Source organism: Macrotis lagotis, chromosome 2 (genome assembly GCF_037893015.1).
Source record: "Macrotis lagotis isolate mMagLag1 chromosome 2, bilby.v1.9.chrom.fasta, whole genome shotgun sequence".
Classification (NCBI taxonomy): domain Eukaryota; kingdom Metazoa; phylum Chordata; class Mammalia; order Peramelemorphia; family Peramelidae; genus Macrotis; species Macrotis lagotis.
The window spans coordinates 74307021-74331589 of record NC_133659.1 but is presented as its reverse complement, the minus strand read 5'-3'; the positions used below and the strand labels follow the sequence as shown (position 1 = coordinate 74331589).

At 34.9% G+C, this 24569-nt stretch overlaps 1 protein-coding gene across 7 annotated transcripts in view; it reads right to left on the bottom strand.

Moving 5' to 3' along the window:
• CEP350 (centrosomal protein 350) overlaps nt 1-24569 on the bottom strand; it is a 173347-nt gene that overhangs the window by 135368 nt on the left and 13410 nt on the right. For 6 of the 7 annotated variants that reach the window (XM_074222164.1, XM_074222162.1, XM_074222167.1 and 3 more), the window contains exons 2-5: nt 7730-7815; nt 5674-5717; nt 4173-4284; nt 2924-3086 (exon numbers count right to left, since the gene is read on the bottom strand). In XM_074222164.1, the coding sequence (XP_074078265.1) occupies nt 2924-3086; nt 4173-4284; nt 5674-5717; nt 7730-7802 (392 nt within the window). In that variant the 5' untranslated portion in view covers nt 7803-7815. Of the gene's footprint in view, nt 1-2923; nt 3087-4172; nt 4285-5673; nt 5718-7729; nt 7816-9684; nt 12441-24569 lie in introns of those variants that run through there. The other variant, XM_074222163.1, reaches the window with a different exon arrangement.

Below are 24569 nucleotides of genomic sequence, written 5' to 3'. Positions count from 1 at the left end.
TACTGTCATATAATATTTTAATACTATTTAAAAAGATTTCAAAAGAGCAAAAGTATCATATTTGGAATAACTTCATTATTCGCAATTTTAAACTAGTTATAAGAAGATCTAATGCACAAAAAGTACTATAGTAATTATAAAATCAATAAAATTTTTAACCAAATGATATTATCAAGACAATTAGTGAAAGGCTGAGGTTAATAATACTTCAGTCTAAAAGACAAAAATAGTTAGCTTATGAACTAGTCGCAGAGCTATCCTATGGTTAGTTTTCTTCATTTCTTTTCTTTTTTTTACAAATCAGCAGCTTTCTGAAATGAATAGTTTAACAGCATTGTCAGATACTAAGAAATCAAGTGGCTTCCTATGATCACACAACTGGCATACATCAGAGGCAGATATTCCCAACTCTCAAGCCAGTACTCCATTCACTATGCTGCTAAACTTTTTTTAAAGTTACCAAATTTTAAACATTAGCTGTTATGATAGAAGACAGTGGGTATTGGATTGAATCACAGACCTTTTCTCTAGTGCCAGATTGACTACTGATGGTTTATCCCTGGGAAAGTAATTTTTCAATTATGTGCTTAGAACACCTCATAATCATTTCTCTATCTTATTTGACAACTCCCCTTCCTCTTTTCTTCCTTGAGCATATTTCCCAAAGTTCATTTCTTAGTCCTTTGATTTTTTTTCTCTATCTTAAATATCTCTTCTTCCCAATATCCTATTCAATGTTACAGCATCTACTCATTTGAAGGTTCGTCTGAAGGCTCCCAAACCTACAAAAATTATCTTCAAATACCTGCTGGATATTTCCACTTGAATGGCTTGTAACCTAAAGCTGAACATGTCCAAACTCAATTTATCATCTCCCAAAACCATCTCATATTCTCAGGTTTTCTGTTTCTAACATTGATACAAATCTTCTGTCAAGTCTTTAACCTAAGGTTCAGCACCAAAAAAGAGAATCCATACAAGTGAACTGCAGATTAGAACTGCAAGGGAACATAGAAGTCATAGACTCCAACCTTATTTGAAAAATGGGGAAACTGTGTCACAAAGAGATTAAGTGACTTGCCCAAGATCAAACAGATGAAAAATGGCAGCTCAAGGATTTGAAACCAGATTACAAAGCCAATGTTCCTGCCAATTTGGGAGTTGAAAGGGACCTCAAAGGTAATCAAATCCAAACCATACCCAAGTCCTGGTTGGTTGAATCAGCTATTTCTACTTCTAGATTCCTAAACTTTGGTTTATATTAAAAGAATTCAATGACTAAAGGATCAATTTCAAAATTATAATTAATACAAAAGAAACAAAAGACATGTCCAGAGATCTAATATTCATATCAATTCTCTCCTCATACTGACATTGTGCAATGTCACTTGCTTCTGTAATTTTATGACTGCTGAATACTTCAAATTGTCAATTATGAATTATACCCAATATTATCTACTCTTTACCTTTTATATTACAACTCTTGGATATCAACTATTGGATGTTACAGAAAATACTTGACCAAAGCAGGAAAACAGCATTAAAAAGATTCAATATTTTCACAAGACTGTACTTTTATTAAGGCTATAAGTCAATACTAGAAAAATTCTTCATTTCACCCACAGGATACAATGTCCACTGGGCACAGATTGCATCTACTTGACATGACATTAGACAGCATTTTAAGTTATTGAAGTTTAGAATAATGTCATCATCTAGTAACTAACCTGCTAGCAACAGGGTTCTCCAAATTTAGTTAAATTTGTATTCAAACAGAACATGATCTATCTCCAAGCTACACTTCCAAGCTATGTGCTTTTTTTAGGCTCTGATATTTAGACCTGAAAGATAACTGAGTCTAATCCTTTCATTTTAAAAATGAGCAAATAGAGGCTAAGTGATGCTGATGGTCATACAGGTTGTAGAGTTCAAATAAAGAACAGGGATTTGAACTTAGCTTTTCTTTAACCGTACCTTGCTTTGGAAATGTAACTGATTACTACTACAAAAAATTTCAAATCTTATTGTTGTTTCCTTACATAAAAGGAGAGTTTATTTCAGATAACACCTAAAAGTGTCATTAAAAATTTCAGGTAATAGATAAAAATCTCCTTCTTGAAAGATATTTATTTTAAAGTTAATGCCCTACTGATAATACTACTACATCTCCTCTATCTAGATGAACATATAGTAGATAAAAGTGCTGGGTATGGAGTCAGGATAACCTGAGTTCAAATTAGCCTGAGACTTTATGGTTGTGTGATTCTGAGCAACTTCTCTATGTTTCAGTTTTCTCGACAGTAAAATGGGGATAACAACAATACCAACCTCAAAGGGTTTTGTGAGGATCAAATGAGATAATATTTGTAAAAAGAATTTAGTATAATACCTGGCATTTTGCAGATACTGTATAATTATGCATGCCTTTTTCTTTCCTCTATACTACCCCTTTAAAATAAGTCAAGAAAAACCAGTGGAAAATTCATATCTTATCAAACTAATATAAAACCTGTTATATTTTATAGTTTTCATTTCCCATACAAATCCAACTCCAAGACATTTCCATTGAATTTACCTGATGGCAAAAATACTTGCATATTTCAAAATCTCCCAGAAAAGAGATTGGTTAAAAGAAAAATCCTAATAAATTATAAACAAAAACCTCATGCTGGAAAAGGAAATTAAATTTGATAGTGTAAACAGTCCCATTAATTCCCCCTCCCCGCCCATACACAAAGGATACACTAAAAATGGCTACATTTAATATATTAAGGGTTTTTAGCCTATTTCCTTGTAAAGAATCATAAGAGCAATTTAAAGGCCAAAGTGATATAAACATTTGCTAAATAAATTATAGCTTTATCATATAGTCTAATGTTAAAGGCTAAATTTATTAACAAATTTAATTTAGTTCAACACTAACCTAAATGAAGCTAAGGGTTCACGGAATTCCACATGGTTATTCTTTTTCACATTGCTCTCTAAGGTGGTGGCTCGAAGAGGACTTCTAGAGGATTTTTCTTTGCAAGATTTGGATGTCTTGTTGGATGGAGCAATACCCAAATAATCTTCTAGATATCTACCATCTGAAGAAAAAGAAAATTCTTGAAGCTACATGATTTACACAATATGAATAAACCTGTAGTGGTCAGTATTCAAGAAATTAATATTCTTTAGTAACATTGTCATTACAGTTGATATTCTAGCAGGGTACTAGAAGTTCTAAATAAATAAAAAACATGAAGAAAAAAAATCATTGCACTAATTATAACTCTAAGCTAAAAAGGACTTCTAGGGAAACCAGATATTAAATAAAATTCTATCTCTAATATTTTCTTTTTACCACTGAGTTTATTTAGCTTTTATTTAGTAATCAGAATTTGAGAAGCATTCGAAATCTGAGAAAACCCAATCAAGCCAATTATTTTTCATAGTCAGAAAACAGATGAGACTGCATAAAATGCACTATACTAAATATAAAAGAAGCTAGGTTACAGATCAAGAAAGTATAAAATATTTTAAAATAACACTGTCAAGGGGCGGCTAGGTGGCACAGTGGATAGAGTACTGGCCCTGGAGTCAGGAGTACCTGAGTTCAAATCCAGCCTCAGACACTTAATAATTACCTAGCTGTTTGGCCTTGGGCAAGCCACTTAACCCCAGTGCCTTCCAAAAAAAAAAAAATCTAAAAAAAATTGCACTGTCAAAAAGACCAAGTGGAAAATTCATATCAAATTAAGATAGAACCTGTTTAGATTTTTTTACAGTTTCCACTTCCCATACAAAACTAAAAGAAACTTTCATTTAATTTACCTGATGGCAAAACACTTGTGTTATTCAAAATCTGCCACAAAGGGAATTAGTTGAAAGTAAAATTCTTATAAATTCTAAACAAAGACTTCATTCTGAAAAAGGAAATCAAATTCAGTAGTACAAAAGACCTAACCAAAACTAACAAAATTGCCATCCTCCATCAAATAAAAAAAAAGATAACCAAAGATTACAACAATTTTATTTGATCCTAGAGAATTTTCTAAAGTTCACTATTGACTAAATACTTAAAACAAATAAACATGCAAGCCTATGAAAAGAAAACAGTTTGAAAGAAAATGAATTCCAAAAGCTTATATGAATTATCCACATTATATCTAGAACTAGATATTCATACATACCTTTCCTACTTATTTTCCTGATAGCATTAGCAGATTTCTTGGTATCCATGATAGAATCAAACACAGCTGTGCTGGTAGGGGTTACTTCTAATTTGTTCTCAATATGCCTCAGCTAAAGTTTCAAACACAAAAAATATACAAGTTAATTTCAAAAATAGTTTAAGTTTGTATATATAAAATTACATAGAGTAATAATAATAATAATAATCGATAGCTTCAGGATTTACAAAGCAATTAATCACAGCCTTCTACAGAGTTTCTAGAAAGCACACAGGAAAACTTACAATACTAATGTTAAAATTAAATTTTATTTAAAATATAAGAAAATCAAGTTATAAAGCATTCAAATGTGGGTTAGGGAGGACAAATAACATTTAAAGTATCAAAGACACTCTGCTTTTTGATTTGGGCTTTGAACTTTTTATTATTGATTTTTTTAAACAGGGAACTATCTGAAATGGTTTGGCACATATTATAATAATATTCTTCATGATACATCCCACAGGTAGTCATGAGGAAAAAAATGATCCAGCAAAACAAGTGTTTTTGACTAGACAACCATGGTTTCTTTCTGTGAATATGTTCTTGAATTATGTCTTCCTGGATGAAAACTAATACATCATTAATGAAATGAAATTTAGGTTTCAAGGATATATTAAAGTATAAATCAACATTCTTCACATCACCCATACATACAGGAGTTTTAAAAACAGTTACAATATAAATCAAATTATAGTATTGTCCTTATAATCCTGGTGTTAAAGGCAAAAAAAAGATTACATTATAGATTGAAAATGGCATAAGAAGAGTTAAACCAAACAGACAAAAGAAATTTGATTTGATCCTGTTTAACCAATGAACACAGACTTTATCATAGGAGTTTAGTGTATACCATTTCCAAGTCCACTTTCGCTATCTGATTTAAAAACAAAGCAAAGTCTGAGCAGGAAAAAAATTCAGAGAGAACTAGATGTGAGAATTTGGCGTCAAATAAGGGCCCTAGCTGAAATAGGATTGCTATATAAAAATAAGGAGATGATTAAAGCAGACTAGAAGTACAAATTTCCCTATAAAGTTATACAGGTAGGAGAAAAGAAGGTTGTAAATTTGTGAAATGTAGGCAGAAATACTCAACAGGAGACTTGGGCAGGGATCAGTTACTCATCCTTCTGCAGGAATAAAAAAGGGAGCTTTTTATTGCTGTGGAAAAAAGTTAACTACTGGCAGAAATTTAAAGGCCACTGAAGATGTTCTTTTACATTCCCTTTAACTTATCATTTACTTCATTTCCTCCTTACAAGCATTATAAAGAATGATCCCTATGGATCTGAATAAAGAACATTGATAATTAAAATTACTTTTGTAATGGTATCTCCTATGTAAAATTGTGGCTCCCTTATTCATGTTTATCTTAAAGTACAACAAATAAAAAATATAAATCAATTACATTATAATTATTTTAAATCAAGAAAGGAGAAAACTGAAAAATATTAATACTTACAGCAGCCTTAGTCTGAGAAAGTGCATCCCATGATGGCACTACATCTGTTGAATAAAAATAGTAGATAAGACTCTTCTATTTGGATTAAATACATACAAATTTTTTTAGCACTCGAAACAATTATTCCACAAAGTTCTACTGTGATACCACACTAAGATCATGAGATGAACCTAGGTTTTTTAAGGTTATGCTAGAACTCTGACAAAAGCTGCAAAATTCTTAGTTGCAGCAAAAGATTTTTTCTGCTTTCTGAGGACTTACTAAGTCTTACTGTCTTACTAAGTGGGGAAAGATTTGATCCTAAAATTCTGAACAGTAGGTGATGAATTCTTTAGCAACAGCAATCCATGAAACAAAATTATAAAATGGTCCTTGTTCATATTCAGTCCTCTTGAGTTTCTGAAAGGATAGTGGTAGAATGGAAGAAGAGGCAGTAAAGGATTCTAACAGCCATGAAGCTTTTAGACAAACTAAAAATATGGGAGGTAGTAAGGTGCAATGAAAAAAAGAGTGACCTACTTCAAAGGATGGAGATTTAAATCCCAGATCTATCTCTTTCTACGTGTGGGACAAGTCAATTAATAAGCTTAAATTTTCCTCATTTGTAAGATGAAAAATCAGTCTAGGTGATCTCAAAGGTCCCTTTCAGTTCTAAATCTATGTCACTATTTATTAACTTAGCTTTTGGTACTCTAAATATGAAATCTTTGTCCAATGACCAATTAGCAATCTGGAGGAAGTGAATCAATTAGTCCTGACATTCTTGATATAAATAATAAGGCAACAAAGGGAAGTTGCAAGCAAAGGAAGGTTATTTGAAAAAGGAAAGAAGTAAACAAGAGGTGATTTTGTCAAATGTCCAGAGGTAAGAAGACCATTTCATGAACCACTGAAGTACCCGTGACAAGTGTTTAAAATAATGACTCCATGAAAAAAAATTACAACTAAAGTCCAAACATCAGTTCCATTTGGGAAGAGGATAGGATGGGAAATAGAGAAATTTTATGAAGTTGATAAAATCTTCCAAATTAAATCCAATTATTCTTTACATATGCAAAGATTGGAATGTACATCAGCAAATATGCCAGCAAGGGAAGTCTTATTAGATTGGGGTTCCCAGGGATTGGGAAGGAAAAAGGAAGGAGACAATAACAAAACATTTCGTGCTCTGAAGAGTCTGCTGGGGTGGCTGGAAGAGGAAAAGACAATTTGTACACAGATCAATGAATATAAAGTACAAAATGCAAATAGAAAAGAGCAAAAAATATGAGCAAATAGCTCTCAAGGGAAGAGATCCAAGGTACAAATAGCAATATAAAAAATATTTCAAACCACTAATAATTAGAGAAAATCAAAACCGAATAAATCACTTTAATTTTGTACTGAATCTTGTGAAATCACTATAACCAACCTTCATCTTGCAGAAGAGATGAAATCTACCTCTCTCCATTCCCTGTTACTATGAGGGCCTATGTGTATAAAATAATGTATATGCTATCAGATGTTAGTTGTGGCATTTAGTTTAGCTCACTTGCTTTTTACATATGCTTTGTTATATAACTTTGTTACACGTCTCACTGGACAGAATATTGGAAAGGATTTATTTGAAAATAACTGAGATGTAATACTCCCAATTGCTTCAAGACTAGAGTGCCAGCTCCTACATTTGCCATTTAAAGCCCTGTCATATTCATTTTAGTCTAACACCAACATATGGTTAAACATATATAAATTACTATTTTTAAAAATCTCAGAATCTTAAGGATTGAAGGAGATCATATAAATCATCTATTTCTTAATGGTACCCTTCCACTTTATTAAGAAATCTACTCCATAAAAATCCTTGATAGACAGGGGAGTCTTTAAAAAAACAACCACCAAAAAAAAAAAAACTTTCGCATATATAGCCTCACAAGGTGTCCATTAAACTAATTGTATTCTCATTCCTGGAATTCTTTACATTGACCCAAATGAAGTGACATGTTATCACATATTAGGCTATGTGAATTCTTAAGGTCTAAACATGATATTAAGTTCAGTAACAAAAAATCCATACCTCGAATATTATCCTTATTATGAAGATTTCTTGGGTTTGGTAAAGGCACCTCTTTCGACTTGCCACTCCACATTTTGCCAATTTACCTAAAATTACAACATAATGTATTCAATTTGAAGGTCACACTGTGGTTAAAAAAAAAGTTAAGAAAATCACTAATTCCCAACATTATCTTGACTTTCATTCAAGTTAGAAAAGGAACTTGTTATCTATAAAAGATCTCTGTCTTTAGGAGACAGCTACCTAAAAAAGGTGTTAACCTTTCCTTCAATAAAAGTAGCACCTAAAGACATACCTGTTTTAAGTTACTGTGAATGGAAACAATATGAGCTGTTCATACTGTTGAAAGAAACTAGATAGCTTGATGATTACAGGCATTATCTTTTTGCTAATAACTCACCAGTATTGACATGTTACATCTCCCTAGTAGAATGTAAGCACCTTGGAAGCAGTAATTTTTGCTTTGCATCCCCATGATCTAGAAACAGTGCACTGCATAAAAACAGTCACTTAAGAAAGACTTGTTGGGCCAGATTTAGGCTTGGGTGCTCCTGGCTCCAGGGCCAGTGCTCCGTCCATTGCACCACCTGGCCATACCTGCTATTATTATTATTTTTTTTTAATTTTAATTTTTTTTCTATCCCCTTTACTTTATCGCTCATGGGGTATATATTTGGGGGGAGGGGTATTATGTTTACTCTTAAACAAGAATATTTTAGTAATGTATTAAAAACCATATTATTTGGTACAAAGTAAGAATGAATGAATGAATGAGGGGAAAAAATAGAAAGGCTTGTTGGATAGGACTGGTGCCTGATACAGCAGAAAGATGGCTAGAATTTGTAGTCCCATGAAACCTGAATTCAACTTCCCAATTCAACACACTTGCTACACCCTACACCTTGGAGCAAATAATCTCACCATTTATGAACCCCAGTTTACTTACTATAAAATAGCAATATCAATACTACTCTTGAGAAGTATTATTAAAATCAAAGGTTTTAGGTTTTGACATTTTTAAAAACAAGTTTTAAAGTCTATAGAGTTACTATAGAGTTACTATACATCAATATAATATATGACATAAAACAGAGACGTTTGCCAATAATGTATACCAATGTCATACAAATAGAAGAGGAAATGGTGAAGCTTTTATGGATATTCCTATTTGTCGAAGACAAATGTGTCAAACTTGGTAATGGGGAGGAATGGATGGAGGGAATTACAATCAGCAACAGCAACTGTGGAAAAATATGGAAGTAATTTCTCTGATGGACTTATGATAAAGAATGCAATCCACCCCAAAGACAGATCTGATGGTATTAGAACACTGACCAAAACACATTTTATTTTCTCTTTCTTTCTCAGGAGGTTTTATATTTTTGTTGGGGGGGCGGGAATAATGTATACTCTTACAACAAGAACATTTTAGTAATGTGTAAATAAATAAAAAATAAAGATAAATGTGGGGAAAAAAGCTATCACTGTTCTGTTCCTCCAGGTTTGCAGCCTCTAAGGTCATCCTAAACTTCTTCATTCCTCCTCCTCTTAATCAATCAGTTCTATTTCCTCTATTCCTATGGTAAAGGAAGTATAATCTACTATATTTTTAAACCTTATAATGAATATAATACATTAGTAATTCAATTAAAAATTTAACAAACACTTAATATGTCCAAATTGCTGTGTTGTAGGCACTAGAGTTAACAAGGAAATATAAGACAAACTGTTCTTAAGAACTTTCTAACATAGGGCAACAAAGTACTCTGTGTCAAAAAGAAAAATTAGTTATCAACAAACCTGTGTAAAGCACCTTCTGTCTTATAAATTCTATGTCAGACTTTGGTAAAGATACAAAGTTTAAATAAGCCATGATAAGTTAAGAGCTTATATAAATGAAAAAGAAAAATACAGCAGAGTACTATAAGAAGCTCAGGGAGAGTACTCATGCTCACCTAGGAGAGATACAAGAAGAGGGTTAATGGCTCTTGAGATGAGACCTAAAAGGGAAAAAAAATTAATAAAAAATGCTAGAAAGGGTGACCTCTCAAGGAACAAAATCAGGAAGTTCAAAAGAAAAATTAAATTATGTAAAAAATGCTACAAATAGAGCCGTCTAGGTGGCACCTTGGATAGAGCACCGGCCCTGAAGTCAGGAGTACCTGGGTTCAAATCCTGTATCAGACACTTAATAATTACCTAGCTGTGTGGCCTTGGGCAAACCACTTAACCCTTGCAACAACTGCCTTGCAACAACAACAAAAAAATGCTACAAATGGTGACCTCTTAAGGACAAAATTAGGAAGTTCAAAAAAAATTATTTAAGGCAAAAAAGCATATTCATTAAGGCTTCAAACAAAAAAGGTTTGGGATTCCCCCCCCCCGAATTCCAGAATTAGAAGGGACTTAGTCCAAATGCCTATCTGTTGAAGAAATTCCTTCCATAATAAACCTCAAGTAGTCATTCATTTTCTGCTTTAACATCTCCAATCTTCCACCTAGCTTCCTTGGTTCTGCCCTTCCACATCTTCACTTTAGTACAACCAAAGGTATGAAAATATGTTACCAGATTACTTTCAACTTTAAAAAATTTTAAAACTTAATTTTCAAATTAAGTACTGAACCATAACAACTTATCAAATTATTAGTTCTTCTTTGGAGAAGGCACATCTAGGCAAAATAAAATTATCATCCTACTCAAGAAAACAATCATTATTCACAATGCATTCACTTAGAAATTTATATACATAAACTTGGAAAAACTGAACATTCTATTACCATCATTTGTTATCAGGATTTGAGTCTCTATTAGTTGGATAAAATGGCTACTTGAGGAGACAATACTTTGAGAGAGACTTAAGACTCCTATTAGAAAAATATTTTATCCTTGGCTTGGACTTTAGCAAAAAATAAAATCTAGCAATACTAAAATTATATTTTACTATGTTGTATTACTTCTTACATATTTCATTTTTCTGAAAATTTGCTAGTTCTTTATGGATGTAGTTTTCTACTTCTGATCATTTCTGTATCTTGAACTCTCATCACCTGATGCAAATAAATCATTCTAAAATTGCCCGTTCTTTAACTCAAAGTTCAAAAATTATATTTGCTAGTTAGCCCTCACCAATAAATTCACTGAAGAGAGGTAGAACCTGGAACCTTAATAAACAATAATAATAAATATGGTGACAAAGAAGAGAATGATGATGATGATGAAAGCACATGACATTTACATAGTACCTTCAAATTTGCAAAGTGCTTTATATATTACATACATATGATCCTCAGAAGTCTTGTAAATTAGCTGCTGTTACTTATTAGTTTCCCTATTTTTAAAGATAAAGAAATGCACTCAAAAAAGTTAAATGTTTTGCCTATGATCCAACAGCTAATAAGTGTTTGAAGCAGTAACTGAATCATAGTATCAGATTTAGAACTGGAAGGGTCATTGAAAGTCATCATACATTAACACAAGTATATAATAAATGTCAGAAACAGGCACTGGTAATCCAAGTTTTTACTAACTCCAAGTTCAACCTGCTATTCCATTACACCACACTACATCTCCAAATATTCCATCAGTTCAATAAAGGGCAAAGGATTTCTACATTCTAAAAATTTAAACAGTAGACAACCATCTTGCTTCTATTTATTTAATGACTTTATAACATTGTAGATAAATAAAAACAACAAAGTCTATGAATCTTTCAAAGACACTCTAAAGAGATTATAATTTCTTCTTTAATGTCACTATAAGGTCTATGAGATGAATAAGCTTTATGACAAATACTAATTGTTAATGAAGCAATTAAAATATATTACTATTTTAAAATAATATATTCTTGTTTGCAAAAATCAAAATTTGGACCATGAAAAAATTTATCTGCTAAGGGTATTTGAATCTGATTGGTGTGTGTGTGTGTGTGTGTGTGTGTGTTTGTATATTTATATTTGCTAAGACTAAGCAAATCGGTCAACAAGCATTTATCAAGGGTCAACAATGTTCCTGGCACTAGTGACCCAAAGAGACAAAAGGACTGTTTAGCCCTTGCTCTTAAGGAGCTGACATTCTACCTTGAGAGATATATCAAGCAACAAATGCTTATTAAGCACCAATTATGTGCCAGATGCTGTAATGGGGGGAAAAAAAAAAGAAACAAACTCCATTTGCAGTGACCTTATGTTCTAACAGAGGCCACAGATACATGTGGAATTATATAGACCAAATATAAAGTGAATAAATGCAACTACTAAAAAGTAGATAAATTCAAAGTAGATTGAGAAGGAAAACACTTAACAGTTGGGAGGATGAGGAAAATTTTCATGAACAAGGTGGTAATGCATTTTGAATAAAAGGATGGAATGAGTGGAGGAAATGGTCACTAAAGATACACAACGATGGGAGATGGCGTTTAGTGTGTGAAAAACAAGGACAAGAACAGTTTGAGGTGACTGATAAATGCAAGAGGGAGAGTAATGTCCAAAGAGATCAGAAAAAGAAAACAGGAGCTGTGAAGAGCTTTAAACTAAAGTCAAGATTAAAAAAAAAAAACATTTATTACTAGGTTCCTGCCTTAATTGTTGTTGGACTTTCATTATCAAAGAGGAACGTGACATCGGGAAGGTGATGCTATAATTTCCAAATACTGCAAAGCATGGAGAATACAAAGAAAGGCAAAAAATAAAAACAAACAAAAAAACCCTAATCTTAAGGCACTCACAATAACAGAAAGAGACAACATGCAAAAAACTATCTACAAATGATAAATGCAGGCTAAATTGCAGATTAAAAACTAAAGAAAAGAATTTGTATTTTATGCTTTGGGACAACAACAGGAAGTTACTAAAGTTAATTGAATAGGGAGTGAGTAGGAGGAAGAGAAAGAAGTCAAAGACAAAACTGAGATTATGAATGTGCAACACTAAAAGGATGGGAGTGCCTTACAAAGAAATAGGGAAGTTTAAAACAAGGGAGAGTTTGGAGGAGATAATTAATTTGCTTTGGACATGCTTAGTTTGAGATATCACTGGGTCATGCAGTTTGAAATGTTCCATAGGCACCTGATGATATAAAGTTCAAGGAGAGCAAGATATGAGTCATCTGCATAAAGATGATGGTGAAATCCATGGAAACTAGTGAAGTCACCGAAAGTGTAGAAGAAAAAATAAGGTCTAAGAAAGGATCTTAGGGCACAATCACAGTGAGAGAGTGAAAAATGGATGATGAGTCAGCAAAGGGGGTTGAGAAAGATTTGTCAAATAGTCACAAAATCCAGAGAGGAAAAATTATTTAGGAGAAGCTGGTCAAGAGTATAAAATACAATCAGTCAAGGAGAAAAAGAATGGAGAAAAGACTATCAGATCTGAGAATTAAGAGATCCATCTGTGAGAAAGATGAGGGCATACTAGGACCATAAAGGAGTCGAGATAAACAACTCCCCCCCAACCCCTCCAAAAAAATACAATATTAAAGGGCATAAATTTTTCTACTTAGTCCAGGGTACACTGAAGAACTGCAATGCGACAAGTATACTAAGGAAGACAAGTTCAGGGGTAGGTCTAAAACAACGGCAAAACATTCCCAGATCAATTAGGAGAATCCAGCACAGCCTAAAAGCCAGGGACCTCAGTGCCAGAAGAGGCAGCCCAAGGCCACTAAAAGGAGAGAAGGATCCTAAACAAAGATCAAGTAGACTGTAATTCCCAGCATGTGCCATAGTGACCCCCAGATCCCAGTGAGGTAAACATTGAAAAAAGAGAAGGCCTCAGACAAATCATAAAGCAGCCCAATCCCTGTGACAAAAGGGAAACTATGTAAAGAGAGTCCAATTTAGTCAAAGCAATCCCAGCAGCAAGGGGGTTAGAGTTCAGGAGCTCTGTTATAAGATGGAGGGCCTAGGCATAACTGAGAGTCAAAAAAGCCCCAAATCCTTTGAAAGTGGGCTTAGTCTTGGCTACCAGTCAGGACCTATCAAGGTCTACCTACTCCATTCAGGAAGGCAGGAGCTCAGATCCTCTCAACCTTCTAACAATGAGGCTGTTAAAATGACCAAACCAAGAAAAATATCAAATTCTATTAGAAAATACCCTGGGGAAGAATCCTAGAAGGATTTGCATGAACTGATGCTGAATGAGATAAGCAGAACCAGAAAAACACTGTACACCCCAGCAACATGGGGGTGATGATCAACCTTGATGGACTTGCTCATTCCATCAGTGCAACGATCAGGGACAATTTGGGGCTGTCTGCAATGGAGAATACCATCTGTATCCAGATAAAGAACCATGGAGTTTGAACAAAGTTCAAGGACTACAAAAAAAAAAAATGATATCTTATTGTCTGATCTTGTGATCTATACTTGATGTTCCTTCCTGAAGGATATGATTTCTCTCTCATCACACTCAATTTGGATCAATGTACACATGGAAACAATGTAAAGACTGACAAATTGCTTTCTGTGGGGGGAGGGAAGTAAGATTGGGGGAAAAATTGTAAAACTCAAAATAAATAAAATCTTTAATTGTAAAAAAAAAAAAGAAAAAATACTCTGGGGATTGAGTATATAAACCCAAAGGAAGAAGGCAACCTCACAAAAAGCGTAAATAAAACTTCAGAGAAAAAAAATGCTCTAAACACAAAATGCAAGACTATCCAGAAATCAAATAAGAAATGCAAAATGAAATAACTACAGAGGAAAAATGACACCTTAGAAAAGACAGTAGACTATCCTGTCCAAGAACAGAATGCCCTAAAATATAAACCAAACAGGGAAAAATATCTTTTATTACAATAAAATCATAAAATTGGAAAAAAAGAGTAAACTATTAAAAACTGATATCAAAAACAACTGATTTGGAGAACAAGGTGCAATAATCCAAAAAATACTTAACTATCAAAAAATTATGACCAAAAAGAAAAAAGAAATTATAAATGAAAACTGCCTAGAACTCTTAGATGACAAAGCAGAAAAAAAAAACTCCACTAGTCAGTCACCTCTTGAAACTCCAAAATGAAAACTCCTAGGAATATCATAGTCAAAGTCCATAGTTAGAACACTCAGGTCAAAGGGAGAAAAATACTACAAGCAGTCAAAAAAGAAAGATTTCAAATAACAAGGAAATCCAGTTGGGATAACAGAAATTTGTCTTCTTTTGACTCTGTTTGACTTTGACTATAACTGTTAATATATAAAAGAGCTTAGAATCTGATATTTCAGAGGCAAAAGATAAAGATAAGGAATTACAATTAAGAATAATTTGACAAAAGCATAATGCTATGGGGAAAAGAACTGGATATTTAATGAAATAAAGTATTTCCCAGCATTCCTGATGAAAAGGTCAAAACTGAATAGACATTTTGAAATGGAAACACAGGAACTAAGATAAATATCGAAAAATATGCACATTATAACATTTAATAAATGAACAAATAGCATGGCATCTAAATAAGTTAAATAAATATTTATAGAGTCTACTATGTGCCAGGCACAGTGTTAAACAAACAGCAGGAATACCAAAAGAGGAAGAAGATACTCCTTGTCTTTAAGGAATTCACAACATACAAACAAGTTATAGCCCAGACACATAAATAATTGAGAGGGAAGACACTAGATATAAGAGGAACTGGGATGAGTTTCCTATAAAGATGGGATTTTAGCTAGGATTAAAGGAAGTCAGTAGATAGAGATGAGGCAAGAAGGCACTCCCAAGTATGAGCCTCTAAATATGGAACATTTTATTTATGCAATAGTCAGAAGGCCAATATCACTAGATCAAAGAGTATATGAGGAACCTGGGAAGACTTCTATGAACTGATGCAAAGTAAAGTGAGCAGAACCAGGACATTATACACAATAACAACAGTATTAGAACAATATTCAACTGTGAAGGATTTAGTGATTCTGATCAATACAAGGATCTACAACAATTCCAAAAGACTCTTGATTTTAAAAAAGATACTCACCTGGAAATGAATCTCCAAGTGCAGAATAAAATGTTTATTGAACTTTATTTTTTGTGATTTGGGAGGATAGAGGGGGAGCAATATGGCTAATCTGAAAATATATTTTGTATGACATGACATGCATAATGGGCACCCTGATCACTGGAAGGATAGAGGACCTAAAGGGGGGGGGGGTGTTAAACTTAAAATTTTTAAATTAATGTAAAAAAAAGAATGAATGGCAAAACTTGAAACAGTTCAAGCTAATTTGGAAAAGTTACAACCTTAGTCTGCAGAACTTAGTTTCCTTTCCTTTTTTGTTGTAAAAATCTATTCATAAAATTCTAGAAAAATATTCATAATGTCTATTCGAAATTTAACTTTATACATGTGTTCAAGTTCTTCAATTTAACCTCAAGTTATTTTCCCACCTTAAGTCTCTTAAATCAGACATATACAGAGAAAGAGAAAGAATGAATGTGGTAGGGGGATAAGGTCTCAGACCTTTCCAGTCTAGTTTTTAATGCCAGGCATATGATTTCAAATTTGGTCCTCAAACTAGAAATGGAATGGTTAGACATGTGGTTTAAGAAAATTATTTTGGTAGCTAAATGAAGGATGGATTAGATTGGAAAGACTCACCACCAGAGGGTTACCACCATTGATTAATCATGAGGCAATGAGAGCTAGTGACAGCTAACAATGTCAAAGGAGAAAAGGTGGAGTAGTCAGGAAGCATTGCAATGGCGAAATCAACAGGTTTTTGTAAAAAATTGGATAAGAAGGGTAAGAGGAGTGAGGAGTTGAGGCATACAGCTAGTTTGCAAGCTAGAAAGACCAAGTATGAATCCAACAACAATAGGAAAGTAAAGGGGAGAGAAAAAAATTAAAATTAAAAATATAATAATAGTAATAACTGTTAAGTATGGCCAGGTGGCGCAATGGACGGAGCACCAGCCCTGGAGCCATGAGCATCCGAGCCCGCATCCGAGCCCACATCCGGCCCGTACACCCAACAATCACCCAGCCATGTGATATGCAAGCCACCCAAACCCCACTGCCCTGCAAAAACCAAAAAAAAAAAAAAAAAAAAAAAAAAAAAAAGACCCAAAATAAAATAAAATAGTAATAATAGTAGGGGTGGCTGGGTGGCAGACAGAGCATTGGCCCTTGAGCCAGGAGCACCCGGGTCCAAATCCGGCCTCAGACACCCAATGGTCACCCTGCTATGTGGCCCCAGGCAGGCCACCCAGCCCCATTTGCCTTGAACCCCCCAAAAAATAATAATACTAAAAAATGTGCTTGAGTCTTTGCTCCAACACCAACTCTGTCATGGATGGATCTCATTCTTTATGATAAGTCCATCATAAAAGTTACTTCCATAGTTTTCCAACATTGCCATTGCTGATCGCAACTCCCTCCTTTCATATTTCTCCACTACCATGTACTATGTTTTCTCTGTCCTTTCACTCTGACTTTGCTGTAGGGTGGCTGAGTGGTGCAGCAGACAGATCCCTGGTCCTGGGGCCAAGAGGCCCTGAGCCCCCATACCACCCCTTAGGCCCAACATCCACCTGGCCCTATGGTTCCGGACAGGCCATCCAATCCCAGCCCCTTGCAAGAAGTAAAAAAGAAAATGTGTTATATCTGACCACTCTCCCCCCATGGTCCATCCTCTCCTCCATCATTCACATCCCCACCCCTTCCCTTTGTTCCCCTTCTCTCCTTCTTACTCCGGATGCCTATACCCCATTGAGTATATATGCTGTTTCCTCTCCTAGCCACCTCTGATGAGAGCGAAGATTCCCTCATTCCCCCTTGCCTCCCCCCTTCCATATCATTGCAATAGCTCATTGTAATAAAGAAAAATCTTATTATATGAAATATCTTGGCCTATTCCCGCACTCCTTTTTCTTTCTCCCATCACATTTCCCTTTTTTCTATTGACTCCATTTTTACACCATAATCTTCAAATTCAGCTTTCTCCTGTGCTTCAACTATAAAAGCTCCCTCCACCTGCTCTATTAACTGAGAAGGTTCATATGAGTATTATCAGTGTCATTTTTCTATGCAGGACATCATCATTAAGTCCCTCATATTTTCCCCTTCTCCTCCAATCTCTATGCTTCACCTGAGTCCTGTATCTGAAGATCAAACCTTCTGTTCAGCTCAGGCCATTCCAAAAGGAACATTTGGAATTCCCCTGGTTCATTGAAAGTCCATCTTTTTCCCTGGAAGAGGACATTCAGCCTTGCTGGGTAGTTGATTCTTGGCTGCATTCTAAGCTCTTTTGCCTTCCAGTATATTATATTCCAAGCCCTGCGAGCTTCCAATGTAGTTGCTGCTAAGTCCTGTGTGATCCTGACTGCAGATCCATGATATCTGAACTGTGTTCTTCTGGCTGCTTGTAATATTTTCTCTTTGACTTGGGAGTTCTGGAATTTAGCTATAATATTCCTAGGGGTTGGTTTTTTTGGGATCTCTTTCTCTGGGGGATCGGTGGATTCTCTCCATTTCTATTTTGCCCTCTGCTTCTAGGATATCAGGGCAATTTTCCTGTAATAATTCTTTGAAAATGATGTCAAGGCTCTTTTCCTGATCATGACTTTCAGGTATTCCTATAATTTTTAAATTATCTTTCCTAAGTCTGTTTTCCATATCAGTTGCATTTTCAATGAGATATTTCACATTTTCTTCTAATTTTTTATTTTTTTTGGTTTTGAAGTATTGATTCCTGATTTCTGGTAAATGCATCAATCTCCCTGAATTCTATTCTTTGTCTGAAGGATTTGTTCTCCTCAGAGTTTTCTTATCTTTTTCCATCTGGTCAATTTTGCTTTTTAAAAGCATTCTTCTCTTCAATAACTTTTTGAACTGTTTTATCCATTTGACCTAAGCTGGTTTTTTAGCATACTATTTTCTTCAGCATTTTTTGGATTTCCTTGACTAGGCTGCTGACTTCATTTTCATGTTTTTCCTGCATCTCTCTCATTTCTTTTCCCAGTTTTTCTTCTAACTCCTTCATTTGATTTGTCAAAGTCTTTTTTGAGCTCTGTCATTACCTGAGCCCAATTTCTGTTTTTCTTGGAGTTTTTAGATGCAGGAGCTTGTTGCTTCCTCATCTTCAGACTGAGTATTTTGATCCTTCTTGGGCTCATATGCAAAATCTTTCTCAATGGTGTTCCTCTTTTTTCTCTGCTTGCTCATTTTTCCCAGCCTAAGTCTGTTTTGGGGGTGCTTCCTGAGCTTTTGGGACACTCCCACAAGGGTCTCAGTGTGTGAGGCTCTGTCCTCTCTCCTGGTCTGTGCATGACCATATGCAAGCCCCTCTGCCATGGGGCTGAGGTGGGGGGGGGGGGCCTAGACTGCAATCAGGATTTGAATGTGTTCAGAGCACCAGAGTCCTGTTCCAGGGGCAGAGGACAGAGTTCAGCAGTCTCTCTCTCTTCACTCCCCTCCCTAGGCTCAATGGGCTCATGCCCTGGGGGCTCCTGCTTACTGGCTCTGCCTGCTTCTGTTCCTGGCCACACTGCTCTCTGTGCCCTGAGGGCTGGGCTTCACATGCTCACTCTGGCAGAGGTCCGTCCCCCCCCCTTCCCCCAATTTGTGCCTGGTCCTCCCCGGGGTGTAGCTCAGGAAACTCTCCCATGCTGTGAGCCACTGCTCCCAGCACCCTGGGGCTGCCTCCAGGAGGCTGAAGTTCTTTCGCTCTGGCGGGCCACCCCTCTGGCTGGCCACCCCTCCAACCCCGGGGAGCAGAGCCTTTCTGCTCTTTTCCAGGTTACCTTGAGTAGGAGAACTGTCTCACCGTGTCCCTCTGTGGGTTCTATCTCACGAAAATTTAGTTAAGAGTCCTTAGCTTATGAGTTTTATGAGAGAGCACCTAAGACAGGATCCATTCTTGCCGCCCTGTAGATGGCATTCTTTACAGAAACTGAGCATATATGTATTAGAGCATAAAGATCTTGTCAAAAAATATTTTTAAAAACGCTAAAAACTCCAAAAATGGAGGGAATACTGGGTCTATACCCTGAAGAGATCATGCAAAAGGGAATGACGAACATCACTTGTACAAAAATATTCAAAGCAGCTCTGTCTGTGGTAGCAAAGAATTGGAAATCAAGTGAATGTCCATCAACTGGGGAAAGGCTGGACAAATTATGATATATGTCTGTTATGGAACTCTATTGTTCTATTAGAAATCAAGCAGGATGGGAATTCAGAGAAGCCTGGAAAGACTTGCATGAACTGATGAATGAGATGAGCAGAACCAGAAGAATACTGTATACCCTAATGGCAACATAGGGGTGATGACCAATCTTATTGGACTTGCTCATTCCATCAATGCAATAATCAGGGACAATTTTAGGGACAATTTTTAAGAACAATGCCCTTGTGACAGAGAATACCATCTGTACCCAGAGAAAGAACTATGGAGTTTAAACAAAGACCAAAGTCTGTTACCTTCAATTTTTTTTATTAAAAAAAGTTTCTTATGTACTACATAATTTTGCTATCTCTAATATTTTATTTTCTCCTCAAGGATATGATTTCTCTCCCAACACATGCAATTTTGATAGATAGATATATATATAATGGAAACAATGTAAAGATTACCAGACTGCCTTCTGTGAGGGGATTGGGGAGGGAAAGAAGGGTGGAGGAAAGATTGTCAAATTCGAAACCTTTCAAAAAATGATGGGTAGAAACTACTATTATATATAATTGAAAAACAAATAAAATATTAATTTTTTAGAAAAAAGGATTGGATTTCTCTCTCAATACATTCAATCTTGATCAATGTATAGCATGGAAACAATATAAAGATTATCAGATTGCCTTCTGTGGGCAAGTGGGGGGATGGGGAAGGGAGACTGAGGGAAAATTGCAAAATTCAAAACTTTAAAAAAAATCTCACAAAAAACTAATATTGTATATAATTGGAAAACAAATAAGTAAAAAAAATGCTAAAAACATCCTTAGGCACAATGCAATAAAATGAGCCTTGGGAGATAGAATTAAAAATAACTGGAAACTAATATAATTTTAAATTATGGGTACAGAAACAAAAGAAAAAGTCATCCAAGAAAGGATAGTTAAATCAATGCAACAAGATTTATGGGTTGCAGTTACAACAAGTCTTAGGAAAATATATATACATCTAAACACTTCTGTTGATTAAAAAAAGAACAAAAGAGAAAAATCAATGAAGTGGACATTCAATTAGAAAAACAAAAACATAAAAAAATTGGCACCTAAGCAACAAAGGAGAAATTCTGAAAATTAAAGATGAGATTAGTAAAACTGAAAGCAAAAAGCCTCGCTGAACTCATAAACCTAATATAGAATGACTAAATAAGTTGTGGTATATGAATGTAATGGAATGTTATATTATAAGCAATGACAAGATGGACAGTTTCAAAGAAAACTATGAAGATCTCTGTGATCCAATACAGAATGAAGTGGGCGGATTGATAACATTGTAACACAGCACCACCATAGAAAAAAACAACTTTGAAAGATTTTAACTCTGAATAATGCAATGATAAACCATGCATCTGGAGACTGAAGATGAATCACACCACCCACCTACTGCCAGAGACAAGATGGACTTTCAGAATAAAACATGCCTCTGCTTAGCACAGTGCCTGGTACATATAGAGATGGTAAAATTAATGAAAAAACTTATCTACTAAGTAGGAACTTAATAAATGTTTTAATGAACTGAATATCTGGATAGTCAACATGGAAATTTGTTTTGCTACACTTTATGTATTTATTATGAAGGTTTTGTTTTGGGAAGTTTTAAAATATGTTCAATGGGGAGAGGGAGAAATAAATATTTGAATTAAAAAAATTTAAATAAAATAATTTATTAAAAATAAAGTAGTACTTGCAATCTAAGTGTTAACTTAGTCAATAAAAAGATTTGTTTACATAGTATCCACACAACCAATCAACTTTTTGGAACAGGAGTGAAGGATAAAAGATGGGACACAAGAATAAGAACATCAAGTGAATGTAGTGGCTATTTTTTTTAAAAGATCTGGACAAAAATTGTACAGGATAAGAAGGTAAGAAAGAGTTGTACTCTCTGGGTAGTACGAGTATCTATCCCAATGGAATCTACTAAAAGATCTATTAAAATACCACAGTATTAAATTAATAAGCATATATTAAGTCTAATATACGCATAACACTGGTTAAATGATATAAGGAATAAAAAACTAACAATTTGCATAGCACTTTTAGGTTTACAAACACTTTACATATGTACATACAACCCGTACTGATAGCTATTCTATATTATTCACAGATAAGAAAACAAGTCTGAGGGGTTAAGTACAGTGGCCAAGGTCACTGACCTAAGTATCTGGGGCAGCATTTGAACTCTTCTTTCCAATTTCGAGTCTAATATTCTCTGCACTGTTACCACCTTAGCTCCCTAAAAGAAGTAGGAAACAGTTCCTGCATACAGAAGGATTACACAAATACATACAATCGCTTCAAAGATTGACCCTGGAGTCATAAGGAGTTGGGTTCAAATTTTACCTCTTAGTTTTACCACCAATGTGAACCACCCCACCCCTACCTCCGGAAAAGTTACAATCTCCCTGGGCCTTAATTTATTCAACTCAAAAATGAAAGGATTAGACTACAGGGTTTAGGTTCTAGACAACAAGCTATATAACCTCAGACATTTCACAATCTCTAGAGTCTAATCTTAAATTTTTTTATTTACAAAATTAATGAGGTTGTATCAGATAAACTATGTTGCCAAGCAGGGAAGAAGGGGATTGAAAACTGATGGATAGCGTCAGTAGGAAGAGTAAAGATGGAACAAAATGTAAAAGGCATTAAGAAAGAAGAAATAATTCTGAATTTGGTAACTGACTGGTTATTGGCAAGAGAGCAATAGAATGACTCCCAGCTTATTAGTCTAAGTGACTGATAACATGAAAAATAAATCTAGAAAAAAATTTTCTACTATGCAAATGGTGAAATAGTGACTCACCAAGACTTGGTGAATTCAGTGAACTGAAGTGGCCCAAGAACAATAATTCCTCAATTCAAGTTTCTAAAAGTAAAGTTTCTCTAGAAGAATTAAACCAAAAGCCACACACATCCTAAAGTAGAAAGAAAAAAAAAGAGGAAAATACCTTTCTATGCATTAAAATACAGGGGCTTTATCATGGAAGAGAGATTGAAAGCCAACTTTGCCAAGTGAAAAAAGGAGATAAAAAAAGGAGGATAGGAAAGAGAAGTAAGAGGGTTCAGGGTTCACAGGTCACAGACTTGGGGCTATAAGGAACTTTAGAGGCCATCTAGTTTTATCTTCTGTTATAGAGGAGGAAACTGAGGTCCAGAGAAAATAAGTGACTGTCTAAAATCACACAAGCTATTGAGTGTTAAGTGGTGAACCCAAAGTCTTCTGAATCAGTTGCTATCATGATTCTCCTCATTCCACACAGGAAAAAAGAAGACTATAGTTTGAGTTGTATAACTTTTAAGTCAACACTCAAGTACTGGGAGAAAAAATTCTCAAGTTTATGGATAAGCACCTAAAATATTTTATCATTTTGTTGAAACTTCAGGTTTCTCTTATTTTACACAAAAAACTAATCATACTTAATGGAGATTTGAGAAAAGATAGTCCCTACTTTTGTTTGCTACCCTGCTACAATCTGAACAAGCTATTTATTTATCATAAAATAAGTAAAAGGAAGGAGAAGTGCTCACAACAGGGAAACTGAAAAGTTTCCTAGGCCCTCTGAGCCAACTCTTTAGAACATGATTCATGATTTTTTAAAAGTTAAACTTCCAGAACATCAAATATTCACTTAATGTTGTTCAAAAATACATTTCAACATCATATATAAAAAAATCTGGAGATTATCCACTATTATGAGTTGTTCATTTAGAAATATGAAAAGTCAATCTCTACCAGTCACTGCTCCCCCAAACAAACTCTAGGCTTTTCTAGACACTTCAACTTCAACTTTGCCCTTTTTTATCCATACATACCCCCACTTACAAAAGCTGGTAGTGGTTATTCTGAAGCATGAGGAATTCATCTGGCCCCCAGCCAGAGAGAGCAAGTGAAGGGGTACAACTAGTTGAATAGTGCCTAGTTGAAGTTTTTGTCAAATCCCCAACCTTCCCCATAGAAGAAAAAGGAGAAAACTTCAGACAGAGCAACAGCAATGATAATGTCCTGGCAATAGTCTTTTTACCCCTTATTTTTTCCAGCACGCTTGCCATTCCACATATACATTCCACCTTCCGTGACCTTTACCTGGTCTGTCCCCCCATGCATAGAATGCATTTCCTCCTCATTTCTTCCTTAGACTCCCTTGTTCCCTTCAAAGCTAAGCTCATGTCATCTCCAACATGATGAAGCCTTGCCCGGTTCCCCCAGCCTAATGCCTCCTACAAATTATATTATGTATTCACCTTGAATCAAATTTGCATTTATAGTCAATCTTCAGTAATTACCTATTAAGGCTTCAAGCATCTGTGTGACTTTTATTAGTGACCTCATTTTCACTTTTTGGTTGGCAACCTCATACATTCAAAGTTAGTCATAGTAGAGGAAAAAAATGAGGGGAGAAATGATATAGATTTGTGAAGCAGCTGGTATTCTACAAGGCACTTCACTGGTCTTAGTCCACTTATTGCTGTAGAGTTTCCTATGAATTTGTTGCATATTTTTATTGCATGTCTTTAAAACTCATGTTTTGTATCGCAATTATGCCCCTAGAGTGTACTACAAGTCCTTTGGGCTCTAAAGTGGAACCAAGAAGTCTTCCAACAGCAGAGACTAAAGTCTCAGCAACTTCTCCCTAGATTTTCAGAAAGCAGTCAACAGAGATGTTTACAGTGATATTATATAGA